Source organism: Dermacentor andersoni, chromosome 5, assembly GCF_023375885.2.
Source record: "Dermacentor andersoni chromosome 5, qqDerAnde1_hic_scaffold, whole genome shotgun sequence".
NCBI lineage: Eukaryota > Metazoa > Arthropoda > Arachnida > Ixodida > Ixodidae > Dermacentor > Dermacentor andersoni.
Window position 1 is genome coordinate 160,911,738 of NC_092818.1, and position 16,460 is coordinate 160,928,197.

A 16,460-nucleotide genomic window follows, 5' to 3' on the forward strand; every position below is an offset into this window, starting at 1 on the left:
AAATCAAAGCATTCTAATCCTGTGCTTCGCGTTCCTTTTCAAAAGGCCGAGGAGAAACTTCATACTCGTACTAAAAATGCTAAAGATTTCTATGTTTCAGTACAACTTCCTATACTACTTAAATCAAATCCTCACAGGTTCTGGACATCAATTTTACCTAGTGCAACGTGCAGTACTTTTTTCAAGATTAACGACACTATTACTAACGACCCCACCGTAGTTTCGAATGCTTTGAACTCGTACTTCCAATTTGTTTTCACCCTCGATAACCACGTAGTTCCAAAGTTTATTTATGATGCACAAACTAATAAATTAGGCGATATCGTAACAAATTTTAATGGTGTCTTAAAGCTAATCTTGAATCTCGACACTAAAAAGTGTACCGGTTCAGATGGTATTCCGAATTCTTTCCTTGTAAGATACTCCCTATGGACAGCTCAGTACTTTACTGTAATCTTCCAGAAAGCCTTAGACTCTAGTGAAGTGCCAACTGAATGGAAAACAGCCAAAGTCATGTCTTTTAAACCGGGTGATAAACAGCTTCTCTCTAACTACAGGCCGATATCACTCACACTCCAGTCATGCAAGATGTTAGGGCACATTATTCACAAACATATAATCGAATTCCTTAACTCCTTAATGATGTTCTTGCATCTGCCCAGCATGATTTCCGTCGTGGTTATAGCACCGTAACACAATTAATCGATTTTGTTCATGATATCGCTTCTAACCTAGACGTAGGTATTCAAGTGAATGTAATCTTTATTGACTTCTCTAAAGCTTTCGACTCTGTGATTCATTCTGAACTACTCGTAAAATTAAACGCCGTATTCAATAATTCCGATCTTGTTTTTTGGATAGCCAGTTTTCTTCGTTATCGCTCACAACTTGTTTCTTTTAACTCAGTGGAATCAACTACTGTTGACGTTACGTCAGGCGTTCCTAAGGGATCCTTATTAAGCCCTTTATTATTTCTAATATACATCAATGATTTACTTCGTAGCAGCTCAACTAAAGATCAGACATTATGGAGATGACCGCGCACTATACAAATCTATTAACTCCATTGATGACCACCACTGTCTTGTCCAATCTCTTATGTCTTTCTGCGCTTGGTGCAAAGCGTGGCAAATGAAGATCAACTGTAGTAAAACAGTTGTGATGTCATTTGCCAATAAACAGAGCCCCCTCTCGTTTGGTTATTCTCTGGATAGCATCCAACTTAAAGGAGTGTCTCAATGTAAATATTTAGGTGTCATTCCAACAGAACATCTTTCATGGTCTAAACTTATCTAATATGTAAACGGGAAAGCCCTAAAACAAATGAGGTTATTTGCGCCGCACTTTAGCCAAGACCCCCCGCTATACTAAACTGCTATTGTATAAAACATAAATTCGCCCTGTTCTAGAATATGCATCTGTCGTTTGGTTCTCCTACAAACAACGTGAAATAAGCTTGCTCAGTAACGTTCAACGAAAATCTATCCGTTTCACTTGCCAAAATTAGAACCACAGTTACTCACCAACACAGGCTCAACAATCTTTGAACATTGGGCCATTACTTTCACGTTATCACATTGAAGCCTTAAAACTTTTATATGCAATTAATAACTCCACCTTTGGTCTTTCTGATTGTAACTATATCATATTTACTAATGCAAGTTGTACCCGTAGCTCCCATGCTTTGAACATAACACCTATTTATGCCCATATTAACACATTTAAGTACAGTAATTTTTCCACGTACAATAGAGCTTTGGAATTCTCTACCCGGTAACATTCGTTCACTACCACTAAAAGATTTTATAGCTACCACTGGTAAGCACTTCGCTAACATGTAAAGCGCTTCTTTTCGATCATTCATCTTTTTGTGTATATCTGTGTTGTTAATGTGTAATGTATAGTAATGTATAATGTTCCTGGTCCTGCTATAGTCCTGCTATATTGGGTTGCAGTATATTAAATAAATAAATAAAAGTACTTATGTACTAGTGGCGATCGGTGGATCCTGCTTTCCACTGTCGCAATCGGCTTATCCTCGTGCGCGCGCGCGCGTGTGTGTGTGTATGTGTGTGTGTGTGTGTGTGTGTGTGTGCGTGTGTGTGTGTGTGTGTGTGTGTGTGTGTGTGTGTGTGTGTGTGTGTGTGTGTGTGTGTGTGTGCGTGCGTGTGTGTGTGTGTGTGTGTGTGTGTGTGTGTGCGTGTGTGTGCGTGCGTGCGTGCGTGTGTGTGTGTGTGTGTGTGTGTGCGCGTGTGTGTGTGTGTGTGTGTGTGTGTGTGTGTGTGTGTGTGTGTGTGTGTGTGTGTGTGTGTGTGTGTGTGTGTGTGTGTGTGTGTGTGTGTGTGTGTGTGTGTGTGTGTGTGTGTGTGTGTGTGTGTGTGTGTGTGTGTGGCCGTTTTATTTCAAGGCTGCGTCGCACACGTTCTAGTGCACATTTAAAAGCGCAACCTCCGGCACTTCAGATGCAGCCCATACACTTTTGATTCATATAGCCTATAGACTGAAGCCGGGCGGACTGAGTGTCTGTGGGGCAATGCTGAGCGTTCCAGTTCGTGTGCGTCTCCATCGCGTCTGTCCTATCTCTTCCCCTTTTCTCCACTGTCCTTCTTTCCTTGTGTAAAACAGCCAAGCAGGCTTAGCCCCACTTTTCCTCTCCGTGCATTTCTCTCTCTCTATCTCACTTACTGTTCTCTATCTTTCTTTCTTCCTCTCTTGTCTTTCTACAAATTTTCCCTTTAGATCACCTAAGCTTTTGTGCAGTGCCTACCGGCGAATGTCGTTATCAAGTCTATTTTCTTTCGATTGTTGTCGTTCACAGAGAGATCCGAACTGGTTGTTTGCGGAAGGTGTACATATGTAGACACTGGTCGAGCAAAAGTGTAATGCTATAACTCTCTCTCTTTCTCTCTCTCTCTCCCCCTACGTAATTTTTCCTTCTTTAGATAGATTGATAGATAGATTAAAACACGTCAATAATTTAGGATCGCCGTCACATTTCTCAGGAAGGTTCCTGTGAACAAAGTAAATAATGCCTTTAGAAAAAAATGTAAATTTCGGCCTGGGTGGGAATCGAACCTGGCCCTCCGGGGCATGAGACGAGCACGCTTGCGCAAAGCCACGGCGGCTCCATGGTTCCTGTTGACTAAAGGTGTCTCTGGTGCACGGCGTCATTGCACACGTCACGTCGCAGCCGTCTGGCTGGCTAAACGTGTGGCCTCGCGCGTGCGTCGTTGGGCACGTGCCGGTGCAGCCACCGGGTAGGAGGTCGTGAGTGTATAAAATGAGTGTTTGAAATAAAAAGCGTTAATGTCCAATTGAACGTCACGTAAGCGGTCCTTCGTGTCATGAACTGCTTGCGGGAAAGCGAGCGCGTTTTCGTTTGGCCTTACCGAGGGGCAGTGAGAACGCAGGCAAGAGCTTGCGCGGACAAGGAACGCGAAGGAAAAAAAATATTTCTACAAAGGGACTATAATGATTTCGCATTCCCACACGTAAGCAGTCTAATAACTAGTCTAGTAAGTTAGCCGAATTTTCTTCTGTTTTTCTTTTTAGGTTTCAGGCACTAATATGGGTCTTCAGGGAGCACGAGACGCAACGCAAGAATTGCCTCCTCATTTGTCAGCCAGACTGAAATTTACGCATTGTGCAACCTACGTGAGACTGAAAAAAAGACAAACATTGCAGTAAAGCCGACACGCCTCACTGAGGCAGGTACCATGAATCCGCTCTTTTTTTCCCCCGCTTACGTTTTCTCTTGAATTTTTTTTCTGCTTCTGTTTTTGATATTTTATTTCATTTTTTACCCTAATTATCTGGTGCAGCATGACAGGTATTCTTTTGTCGAGCAACATCTGCAACATCCATTAATAATGTCTCTTTCTTTCTCTACACCTCCCACCGACGAATGGCGTGTGGTAAACTTTATTTATTTATTTATTTATTTATTTATTTATTTATTTATTGCCTCTTTATTACATGAGAAATTAGCTAGCTTGTATAATGAGAGAAAGAAAGAGGATGTCCTTTGTGAACTTGTTATAATTTGAAGCGTGGGACCTGTAGTCAAGTTTGTGACCGGTGCGATTCAATTTGTAGTGGCATTAGAGCCCCTTTGTTATGAACTTACGGTCAAGCGAAGCTAACTTTTACTTCATCGGACGTCCTATTACAAGCAAACTCACTCCAAGCCCTGACACGGCACACGGGATTGCTTCAAAACTGAAGGAACCGTTTATTGTGAATAATAATAATAATAATAATAATAATAATAATAATAATAATAATAATAATAATAATAATAATAATAACGACGACGACGACGACGACGACGACGACGATGACGACGACGATGACGACGACGATGATGATGATGATGATGATGATGATGATGATGATGATGATGATGATGATGATGATGATGATGAAACCCGTAATCAGCGCCCTTATTTGTCCAATACACTTACACGCCAGGGATGGAAAACTTGCAAGTCAAAACAGTAGCTATGGCGACGGCAGCCGATTTGATCTGTCGGGCAAGCAATTTTTCCCGGATTGAAGCCCCTTCACCACTGGGCAAGACGACAGAGCTTCGCGTTTGGCAGGAACGAGCTGCTTTATAACAAGGTTCGCTTGACGACGACCAGAGATAGCGTTACGCCAGGCTAACCCCGCCTGTAGTAAACACTTTAGCCATCGAACCATCCATTCAAGGCTATAGGTTCGAAAGCTTTACTAGCAAGACCTTCAATACAAAAGTGTTTAAAAGATGCGGTTCAAAAAAAAAAAAAGGATCTGCACTGCTTTAGTTATGTCGGCGCGATGCATCGCCCAGGTTAGGTCTGGGGAGAAGTGGACATCGATACACCTTAGGAGAGTCAGCAAGGATAATAGAACAATGGCGACTTGTTTAGAACGCATTATAACGGGAAAGTAGAGGATTATTGAGGTCACGAGAGATGGTTAAGAAAGCAAAAATTGTCGAACTAGTTCATTTTTACTTCTAGCTATAGAGCGCTCGTCCTTGTCTATTTCGTGCTTTCGTTTGTTTAAATTTTTGCGCTAACTTCCACTAGTTAAATGCTGTACTTAGTTAATCATAAAAAAGTCCAATTTAGTGCTCAATTAAACGTTCAATGAGTGACCTATATCTATTTGAAGAAGGAACAATCATAACGCGGTACTTCTAAGGACTTCCTGTAATATCAATTCCGCAAATGGGCGCTATGAGTGAAATTTACCCTGATGCAAGCTGAGGCGCTAAATCTTGAGTAACAAGCGCGTGTTAGGGACCTTTCCAAATGCATTTACAAGGTTCGCCTTAAGGACACCACTTGGAGTGTTGAAATCAGGATATAACCGTAAGATGAGCGGAAACACAGGAAGCTGGTTTTAACGAAAGTGACCTTTTTTTCTTTCAAATCCGGATGTTCAATTATGGGGTTTTATGTGCCAAAACCACTATGATTGCGGGGCACGCCGTAGTGGAGTACTTCAGAAATTTGAACCACCTGGGGTGTGTTTGGGTTTAAAAAGAAAAAGTTGTTTACGCAGGATTGAAAGAATGCGCTGTTACTTCGCAGCCCACAATGGTCTTGTGATTTTATAACAGACGCTATAGCTAGAACTATAGGTCAATAACTATCCTGGACAGTAGTGATCAGGCTTCTCATATAGCAGCTGGAAAGATTACATGCAACTATATAAACGCGCCACTGGAATAATAATAATAATAATAATAATAATAATAATAATAATAATAATAATAATAATAATAATCCTATTTTATGTCCACTGCAGGACGAAGGTCTCTCCCCGCGATCTCCAATTACCCCTGTCCTGCGCCAACCGATTGCAATAGAAGAGATCAAGTGTTTTAGTACGAGTGCTGGATGTTTAATCGATAGTACACCCAAGAATCAGCCAAATAGTCGTTGGCTCGAACCTTTTGAGAATAAGAGGCCCCAAAGCCAACCCGTTTGGTGCAACTAAGCTAAACGTCACAACTCCTTTGGTATATAGCCAAGAATTCGCAGGAGCTGCGAGGGTGTGATGTAACACTGACGCTTGACCAGCGCCGTCACTTCTTGATTCAGGGGTCACCGGAGGGAACCTTCGTCAATCATTCTGAAACGTGCGCACGCTTTGCTCTCTAAGTAACCACCATTGTACGTATACTCTGTATACCTCATTTCACGCCCCTGCGAGGCACGCAAGCATGTCGTTAACGACGCGCGGCACTATATAGTACCAAAGCAGGGGGCTTGCGAATACGCACACCTGCGTCGACGCGGACGTCCAGGTCGTGTCGCAATCGACTAAACTTATCATCCAAGCCTCCGCACGGTCCGCGCTAAATTTAGTGCCGTGAAAATTTGATTTCGCAACCTTTCTGGGACGAGACGGGTTTTAGGGGCTCCACGGACGGCGACCCGTGTGCGCAAAGTGATGCTGCCGTTGCACCTTTTCGATCTCTCCTCCGCCATCATTTGTGCGAGAGCCTGAACTCTATAGCTTAGCCTGCGCTCCAGCTTCGGTTACGTTTCAGCGCACACTGCGCTCAAGCTTACGCCGCGGCTCGTTTGGAAGCGCTGTTTTGATTATTTTAATACGGACGCGCAGCACCAGAAGTTTTACGTCAAAAAAGGAATGGAATAAATAGGAATGTTCAGTAACAGTGAGCTAGGCGTAGGCTGTTCAATGTAGTTCACTGCATTCGCTACCACTGACAAATGAAGATACGCACAGGAACAATTTGAACGCTGAAAAGATACGCAGATCCAAGGCGACGTTGAAATCCGAGTGATTCGGATCTTGTTTGAGCTAGCTATGTAGCAGCAGTGTCACAGGTGCCACGAACACAGCCTCGTGTCCTGTAGCTGTTAACCATCTGTGTCGTGAGGACGAAGGCGATGCGTGATGCTTCTCGAAGGAAGAATGCTGATCAGAGGTGTATTGGCGAATAGAAGTATACGACGCATGCGTAGGTGCACTTAGGGCTTCTGTAATCCCTGTGTCACATTTGCACATGCATAACCACTCTGGAAGATTTGCCGTGAATGGGAGCATGCCCAGTAACGCATGCATGTTGTCCATTCTGGCACCGTTAGCTACCGTTAGACGTCGCTGCTGCCTCAGGAGCGGCCCGGCGGCCGCCGTTCCCGCGCTCTAGAGAGAGAGAGAGAGAGCTCTTTATTGAAAATGTATAGTGTTCAGGCAGCGTATTTTCGCCTGCATGCTACTCTGCAGGGAATGGCACGAAGGAGAAGAAAGGCTAGAAGAAGGTAGCCATGAGAAAAAAGGAAAAAAAAAAGAATGCAGGTCGTGTGATGTTATCAGTAGAAGGGTAAGTGTCCGATGAGACGCATGTAGATAATAATGCAAAATAAAAAAAAATAGCAGTTTTGGTGAGACGATGTGCGTGAGTCATAGCTTAGACAGCAAACCAATAAGAACAAGAAGTTCAGGGCTTTGCGCTGTTTTGAGGGGCAATGCCAGGGACCCAGCATCCGTGTCAATGTCAAAGGGCTTTGCTCGAGCTTTTCCATGTTACCTTCTATTGATGTCGCTCGTCTCTGTAAGCTGGGCACTGGAGCAAGATGGGCTCTAGAGATTCTACCGCGCCACAGTTGTCACAACGTGGATTTGGGGTCTGGGCATTGCGAAAAAGATTGTTCCTGTATGCAACGTTCAGCCGAAGCCGGTGATAGGGGGTCTCCAGATGCCATGATAGACATTGTGGTAGCCTTGATTAGAGTTCCGAGTCGATGTTGAATAATAACTTGAAATTGTCTGAACGTGAAGACCGTCTTCTGCGCCGTTCACTGAGTGCATATCGATCGCTTCGCTAAAGTTGCAGCTTCACTTTTAGTGAAAAAACACTTTTATAAATTATGCGATCGTGTCCTTTGCGGGCTGCCTCATCCACCTTTTCATTACCTATTATACCGCAACGTCATAGAAGCCACTGAAATGATATCGCATGTCCAGGCGTTAGATGCCAAGTGGTGTAGGCATGCTATGTCCTGGACCAAAATGTAATTGCTCGATTTAGTGTTTTTCGTGCAAAGGCTTTGCAATGATGCTTTCGAGTCTGTGAATATTGACCATTGTTGTTGAAGTTGCCGTAGAACGTATTTTAGCGCCTGTTTCATCGTACAGCTCAGACAATGTTGATGACGTTACTCGCTCTAAACGCCATGAAAATGTCTGGTCTGTGGAAGAAACGAAAATACACAGGAAGAACTATGTTGCGTAGAGGAGCCGTCAGCAAATATGTGCTTCGTAGTGGAGTAAGCTTCTCGCTCATGTAAGCCAGTGCTAGCTCTAAAATAGCGGCTCAAGGCATGTTCTTCTTGGAATGTGATTCGTCGTTATTTACGAGGAACGGTCATCGTGCGTCGTGTACGTGAACAACGAACTACTCCCGTGTTCCAAACTTCTTTAAGTCTTCCTTTCATCCGCGTCTGAGGTAACGGTCCCGTTCGCGTGGTGTCGGCACAGGCGCGATAGATCGAACAACCGCACTGAGCGGCCTCCTCCACGTGCACCGTTGACAAGAAAACGCACGGCGTCGAACCAGCGAACGTTCTGCGCCACTACGATGCCCTCTGTGCATCCGCGTCCGAGGGGACTATTGATTTCTCTCCGGAGGCAGACTCAGCGGCGAACGTTCTCCCCGTGGCGCCCGATTTCTACGGCGTGCCGGCGAGGTTCCGTAATCGAGAATTGTTGCCCGCCGCCGTCCAAACCTGCCCCGGGGGACCCGTGAATTCTGCCGGAGAGTGCCTCGCTCTAGCAAGGATCCTCGTGCTGCGCGCGCGGTTGCCCAATCTTCTCGACACAACGCCGTGCGGTTTTCTCGTTCCGTGCGCGCTAATTTGCCTTCAGGATAAACTTCCGCGGACGCTGTTTTGTGACGACTGCCTCCGATTGGCAAGAAAATTGGGAGCTCGAGATAATATGATCACTTTCACCGCTCCTGCTTCATACCGGCAGCGGACATCAAAATTTGGGTAATAGTCGCCAACGCGGGTATTAACTCGGAAAATATAACTAACTGCTAGCTAACGTTTTAAATACTAAATCTAAGGGGTGTACCGTAAATACAGGATTGAAGTTAGCCGCTATTTAAAGTGTAATTTCTTGACATTAAATCTGAACCTAGCACCAGTTTCGGGAAATACGAACTCAAATTGTGCCGTGATATGTACTGCTGTTCCATGTAACATTTTTTTGTAGAGCAGTTTTCCACACTGTGGAAAGATTGTGAGTTGCGTACATTCCTTCCACCCCGTCAAAGCTTACTGCGTACAGCCCTATCCTATCGGCAGCAATATACATAGGTTCGAGATCGCACACCATTACCTTGGACTCGCTTGTAATACAGGCGAAGCAGTTTCGTTCCTGACTGGCTTTCGCACTGTGGAAAGTGTATTCAGTTTCTACTGAGAAATAAAGACCTTAATGTCGACGAACGTGCGCATGGTTTGATCGTTACAGCACTGTTGGTACACTAATGTTGCGTTTTGTTGCTTTTCAGGGAAACAGCTAATTACAGAAAAAAATGTATTGCGCAGGAAACATACACGATAGCTCATAACGTTCACCCAGGTACAGGCAAATTTGAACCCGCTCACTTCGTTTTCGTCAGTTCTGTTACCGCGCTGTATTTTCGAGCAGGAATTATTTCCAATTCTGTGGACTTAGCTGTCCATCCGAGCTGGCATCTCGAGAACGGAACTATGGAAATGCGCGAGAATGCAGAGTCGAAGAACGAAAAATTGTGCTGGAGCTATCGAGGATGATTGTCGATGTAAGCGAACAGCCTAGCGCATGCTGTAGAAAGCTATTCGCCATGTTAAAGGAATGGTAAGCTCGAAGGCGTATATCTGCTCCAGCGAGGACAGTTTGGTAGCGTCCCTTGTTTCGTCGCACAATTCCGCAACCAGCAAATCAGTCGCGGTGCCGGAGCCCTCTCCGAGAGCCGCCACAGTGGGCGGCGAAAACACTACACCACAGCCATCCAAACACGACCCGACCCGCCCCCCAAGCCCTCGTACACCAGCGCGTACCGGCAGGTTTGTTTAGAAAAAGTTTAGTTCAATAGGAGACAATACGAACACTGAGTCACAATTACGGCACAATTCCACCAGGACGATAACATATAAAAAATACGAAGCATTGTATACACGGCACGTTTTCAAAGTAGTGTCCGAGTCCTCATTCACTAACGTATAATCACATTGACCCACGGAAAGGCACAGTTACACATAAACTAATTGTCACATTGTCATGTAAAATGTGACACGCCAGACATCAACGTTACGCATGGTTACGCTGCCATGCCCGCAACGTTGCCCCTTCGCATTGTCGCCCAATGGCTATTTCCACAACCTCGGCAATTGCCCTGCATGGTTAGCGAATTTTGACAACATATTCGTTACATTTGCCGTTAAAAGTCCTATATCTAGAACTCACAGGTTTCTGAGAACTATTTTCGCATCAAAGTTTTTAACATAAGTTTGTAAAGATACATTTACTATTAGCGTTCGACAACAAACGCGCCCCACAACTCGGTAGCGCGCGCCCTCTGTGTCGGCGCCTTTGTATCGGCGTTGAAAGTGCAACCACCGGCCACGAAAACAGAGTCAAAGAAAACTATTCGCTTTAACAATGAGCACCAATCATCGAAGGATGATTGTCAATCCAAGCGATAGCTTCTCAGTCGACCTGTTGACATCTATTGGTTAATGGTAGGAAGCATTCGGGTGCTGTGATGTTGCGGTGCCTGCAAGATCGGCGTGCGTTACTAAACCGCATTAAAACCCTTACGAGGACACACGTTGCGTGCACGGGTATCAGGATACGGGCCCACCAGGCGCCACTACCTTTGGTTACACTGTCTCCGGGACAGACCCAGCTTTGATTACATCTCCAGGATCGGCTAAGTTTACTGTTTGGAAGTTTGTTTACAACATGTACAAAAATATTACGAAAATGAATGTATGTACACGATTTCATAGACAAATAATTAATGTTTGCGAACTATTAAACACACGCTGTGCAGCTAGGAGTGTCAAGGACATTCCATATAGCAAGGAGGTAACCTACTAGCACGTAGCGGGTTAGACAGCTTAACCATGTGTTCATGGTTCTTTACAGAGAAGCTGCATGTGGCTAGGATCCGGGATTTTTTTTCGCGTACGTATACAAAAAACTATCATCATCAATAGCTCCTACCCCCGTAAGCAAGCAAAAAATTAAATGGCCCATAGCCCCCTAAAGCAGAGGCTTCAAGCACTCAGCAAAGTAAAGCGAACAGTGCTTACATTCTTTTGAATCATGCATACAACATACAGAACAGCATGTCTAAAACTATCATCATCAATTACTCATACCCCCGTAAGCCATGGCTCATACCTCCGAAAGGCAGAGGCTACAAGCACTCGACAGAGTGAAGCGAACAGTGCTTACATTCTTTTGAATCATGCATACAACATACAGAACAGCATGTCGAAAACTATCATCATCAATTACTGATACCCCAGTAAGCCATGGCTCACACCTCCGAAAGGCAGAGGCTACAAGCACTCGACAGAGTGAAGCGAGCAGTGCATACATTATTTGGAATCACGCGTACGACATACAAAACAGCATACGTTTCAATAAAGAACAAGCTCAAAACAAGCATCCGAATCATATAATTGATGATAAGGCGCTCGTGATAGCAGTGCGAAGCACGTAGCGCTCCCCGCACACTTTTCCCAGTGAGGATTACTGCTGTTCAAGCTGCCGGTGTGACGTCCCTAGCCTTTCGTAAACAAAATTGCCAGCCTAGCAACTGATTTCGATGTTGTTGCAGCACCGCTATGGGCGGCGGCGCGCTGTCAAAATTACCAATACTCCCATTCCTTCCATTACTCTAAAATAGCACTACTACTGCTACTCTAAAGTCATACAGCATTGCACCCCCCCCCCCCCCCCTCAGCAGTTGTAGTGGTGGTTTCCAACAGCTTCGCTGGACATTCACTTTCGCAAGGCCGGGATGGCGAGCTTTCTTTTTTCTTTTTTTTTTTTCTGAAGGTTTGCCCTTGCAATCGCGTACGAATTGGTCCCTGGTCTGCACTCTGCTGGCCTTTCAGTTTTGAAACATTTCTAATTAATATTCCTGTTTATAATGCGCTTAGAACATGGAGCCTGCTATATTCATTAAAGCCACCTTTCCATTATATTACTGCGCACCGAAGAGCAATGTTAATGCATTTCTTTAAAGAAAAAATGCTGCGCTGTATAGGCTGTTAATACTACTATTCATCACGCTCATTTAGGCGAGGCACGTGCCTTGCTTTCTTGCTTTCCTGCACAATTTGGCTGATTCACGCTAATCTCAGACGAGTGCTTTCGTCTCTATGGGGCGCCAGCTACATTGCAGTGCGAACAAAAGGCGGCAAAAAGAATGTTCGCTCTTCCGTAAAAATTCGATAAGCCATCGCGCAGGCAACGCACCGCTGCGCTCCCTCTTTGTGCTTTGCCCTTTAATGCAGACGCGGCCACTCAACTCTTGACTACAGATGTCTCTCTGCAGGCTTACAAAAGCTACCCTTACAACGACGAATTGGGACCGTCTGTAGGCAGTATATATATAGGCGCTATATCGGCTAGGCCTCTCGTGAGTCCTATAAAATATTCCTAAGTTAACTAATTAGTAATTAACCTTTCGAAGTTATATTTGTGTTACTTTCACGGTAAGGAACTGACTATTAGTAAGTAAATTTAAAATCCAAGAGCCGTTCTTTCTGCTTTTTTTTTTTTTAATATCGCGCCGCAACTCCAGCGCAGATACGTCAGTGTGACGTCACATATTTCAAAGTACCTTCTCGTATTTTGGCCACTGTGGCTCGGAAATGTTCGCTTAAAGCAGCCTTCGGGTTTTATAGAATACAATGCCGAAGCGAAGAAGGCACTCGAAGAACCAAAGCCACTGCTTGCAATTCATTTTTTCAAGAGCGGACGCCAGATGCCTTCCCTCGAGTCTCGTCTGAAAAGCGACAGAAAAGCACTGGGACAATCCGGATAATCGCCACAGCCGACTCCAATGATTGGACCCTACCATGAAATTTAGGCTACCACTAAAAATTCAGCGCAGCTGTGCCAGCCTTCTGCACAGACTTAGGCTGGGAGTGGCGTTTACGCGCGGGCACGTGCACTTCATGCGACGCACGCTGTAAAATAATTTACACCCTTAAAAGTGAGAAAGGGTGTAAATGTGTCTGTAACTCACACCCTTATGGTGTGGTTTGTATAGCATACACCCTTATTCACCTTTAAGGGTGTGAGTTATAGACACATTTACACCCTTATTCACTTTTAAGGGTGTAAACAACTGTACAGTGCACCGAGTCTACTGACTGTGAGCTGTACAATGTGAATGAGCTGTGCAATGTGAACCGCAATGTCATGCGCTGTGTGACTGCCCTCAGTACGTGGAAGGGCAACAACAGTTGAGAAATGACCTTACGTCCCTCGACAGCCCACCATTGTCGGAGGAACGTTATTTTGGGCCCATATGGCCGGATGTTAAATCGAGCTTTCAGGTCATGCAGGCCTTACTTGATTCTTTAATATGTACGGGACTGGACTGTAAGCCTTAAGTAGATCTAATTGCTTGTTATACGTTTTACATCTTGCTTCCGTCGTCACCTTCACCCGTCATGCTCCTCTTTCTTTCCTCTTTCTTTCCCTCTTCCCTTCCCCCAGCGCAGAGTAGCTGGCTAGAGGAATGCACCTCAGGCCGACCTCTATGCATTTCGTATCATTAAACTTCTCTCTCTCTCTCTCTCTCTCTCTCTCTCTCTCTCTCTCTCTCTCTCTGTGCCCCGACTTTTGTTTAGTTGTGTGACCGGATCTTAAGACTGTGCTTCACCTATTCATGTGGTTTGACTTTCAAATTATGTGTGTGAGTTGACTGTAGGTTTGAGTGCATTTTTATGTAATTTGTTTATGCCTCTGGGCGTTCATTATTTGCATTAAGAGGAGTAGCTGGCCAACATCTCCTATAAACGGCAATTTGTTTTTACTGGATTAGTGTTGGATTCCCTCTCAAAAGTCACTGTTCGCGCACGCCCCTGTGCACGCGACGCGTTCTCGACGCCCGTGTTCCCCCTTTTTGACCACCGCTTCTCTCTCGCAGACGTACCGCTCTCCCGAGGGCGGCGGCCGCAGCCAGCGCATCTACCTGCAGCTGTGGGACACGGCGGGCCAGGAGAAGTTCCGCAGCCTGACCACGGCCTTCTTTCGAGATGCCATGGGCTTCCTCGTGCTCTTCGACCTCACTAGTGAGCAGTCCTTCCTCAGGTACGCACACACGCGGGGCTCTTGGCCGGCAAGCCGGGCACGCGAGCAGCGCGCGTGTTCCAGACTAGAGACAAACCTGTGTAGCGCCAAACTAGGCCGACGCAAAAGACGAGAATGGTGATTTTGATGATGAGGGTGATGACGCAAGTTTCGTTTGTCGCTAGCGCGTTGCGACAGCCTAATTTCAGAGCGCTTTCTTAGCACAAATCCAGCGCTCGCTGGATGTGTGCGATCGCAGAGAGAAAGATTTACAGAAAGGCAGAGAGCTCGGCCTGAACTATAACTTTCTCTGGCCTGCTTCTCTACACTGGGGAAAAGGGACGGGGAGGAAAGGGGCTGATGAATGATGATAATGGTACGAGGAAGAGATACGTATATACAAGTTCACAGAATTGAGGCATCTCTAAAGCCGTGCGTCCAGCCCAGTGGCTTGGAGAAAGGCTATAGCGGCACTTGTTATCAGGGCTGCTCTGTTTGCATTAGGCCAAGGACCTACAAGAAACTCGTCTGATAGCGGTCTCTTACCGGCGTTTGCAATGGAAGAGACCAGTTGCGGTCGTTCTTGCGCGTACGCGGGACACGCGCAAAATATCAAGTGTTTCTGGTACCTTACAGTATTCACAGTTTGGGCTAGCATCACTGCAACCTATCAGATGTCTATAACGGTTGGTAAATGGGACACCATGACGAATCCGGTGTACCATGCTTGTTTGGATTCGTTTGAGCTTCTGAGGCATACAAAATTTCATTTCTTGGTCCTATTTGTGTACTCGCTTGTGTCGTCGATCGCAAAGACATCTGGAAAATGAGGCATGTGGAATGAGAAGCACGCAGGGCGCGAGCTTGTACTCCAACTTTGACCGGCAAACGACAGTTAACGTTTATAGCGTCGCGTCGTGTGCGTCTCTCGCTGTCGTTTTGCGTTTGTTTAGTGCTAGTTAAAAATGTCTCAATCGTGGAATACGCACCAACTAGCCCAACTTTCTTCTATAATTGTTTTACCCATTCATCGCTTTATACGTCAGTATGAACAAACCTTACTTTTTTACAGCAATGTATACTGGCGGGTGGCAGGCCGAATTTAACAGGAACCCTTTATGGGCTGACAAGTTGACCAATTTTTCCAGCGACCGGCTCACAACCTGCGTACGGAAATTTATCCCAACTGCCCAGACTCCATCACGAAAGTGCATTCGCGCGCAGCTCGCGACCGTTCTTTCCGTCTGTCGCCAGGGTAGAAGCTTAACAATTCATCGAACTGTATAGCTGTATACGTAAATGAAAACGCACTCCCCCCAACCCACTTCTAACTTTATTTTTTTCACTTGCGCCCTACACTGTTCACCTGTTAGCACCCTTAAAGATATTTTTGTCCATAACTCGCTCCCTTGCGGGTGTAAGGGTATGAGTTGCAGACAGATTTGCACCCTTAAGAACCATAAAGGGAGTAAATCGGTTTACAGTGTAGAGCGACGCACAGGACCTAGCGGCGCCATTACAACGTCCTGAATGCGAGTAGTTGCTGCTCGGTATAGTTCGGGTCAGCACGCGACCAGGGCGCTACACAAGGGGCTCCTTTCGCCTTGTCTACTATTGTTATGTTGAAAAAGGGATATCTTACGTTTGCGGAAAAATTACGACGCGTACAAAAGTGCATATAACAGAGCCCTCTTTAAGCGAACGTTGCATGTAGCTTCGTCCCGTTACCGTAAGAGTAGCACAGGCTTCTTAATTTTGCAATTTGGTTATCGGAGTGTTACACGTTATTGCTCGTTCGCCACCTTCCCGAAAATGCCGGCCCAATAATGGAAACCTAGAGTATGTTAAAGCACACGAGCACTGACTTCTGCGCATAATTTTTATCACACATTTGGTATTGTGCCATTAGAGATGTATTTATTTTGCAACGTCCTGACTGATTTGTTATGAGGCCTATAGTAAATTAGATTAGGTTTCGTCATGCCGAACTGCGCGTGGTTTGAGACGCTTTTGAACCGCGTTGTGAAAAACGGCACGATTGCACGTTAGCGCGAAAGCATCTGCATCCAGGAATCACAGTTTTGCTGCGAAAGCTTCAAATGGCTGATTGAGTGAGAAATTCGATATCT

At 45.3% G+C, this 16,460-nt stretch overlaps 1 protein-coding gene across 2 annotated transcripts in view; it reads left to right on the forward strand.

The window, feature by feature from the left end:
- Nucleotides 1–16,460, forward strand: part of Rab27 (RAS oncogene family member Rab27) — a 140,023-nt gene that overhangs the window by 111,243 nt on the left and 12,320 nt on the right. For both annotated transcript variants that reach the window (XM_050179054.3, XM_055071216.2), the window contains exon 3: nucleotides 14,189–14,352. In XM_050179054.3, coding sequence (XP_050035011.1) covers nucleotides 14,189–14,352 — 164 coding nt within the window. The remainder of the gene's footprint in view (nucleotides 1–14,188; nucleotides 14,353–16,460) is intronic.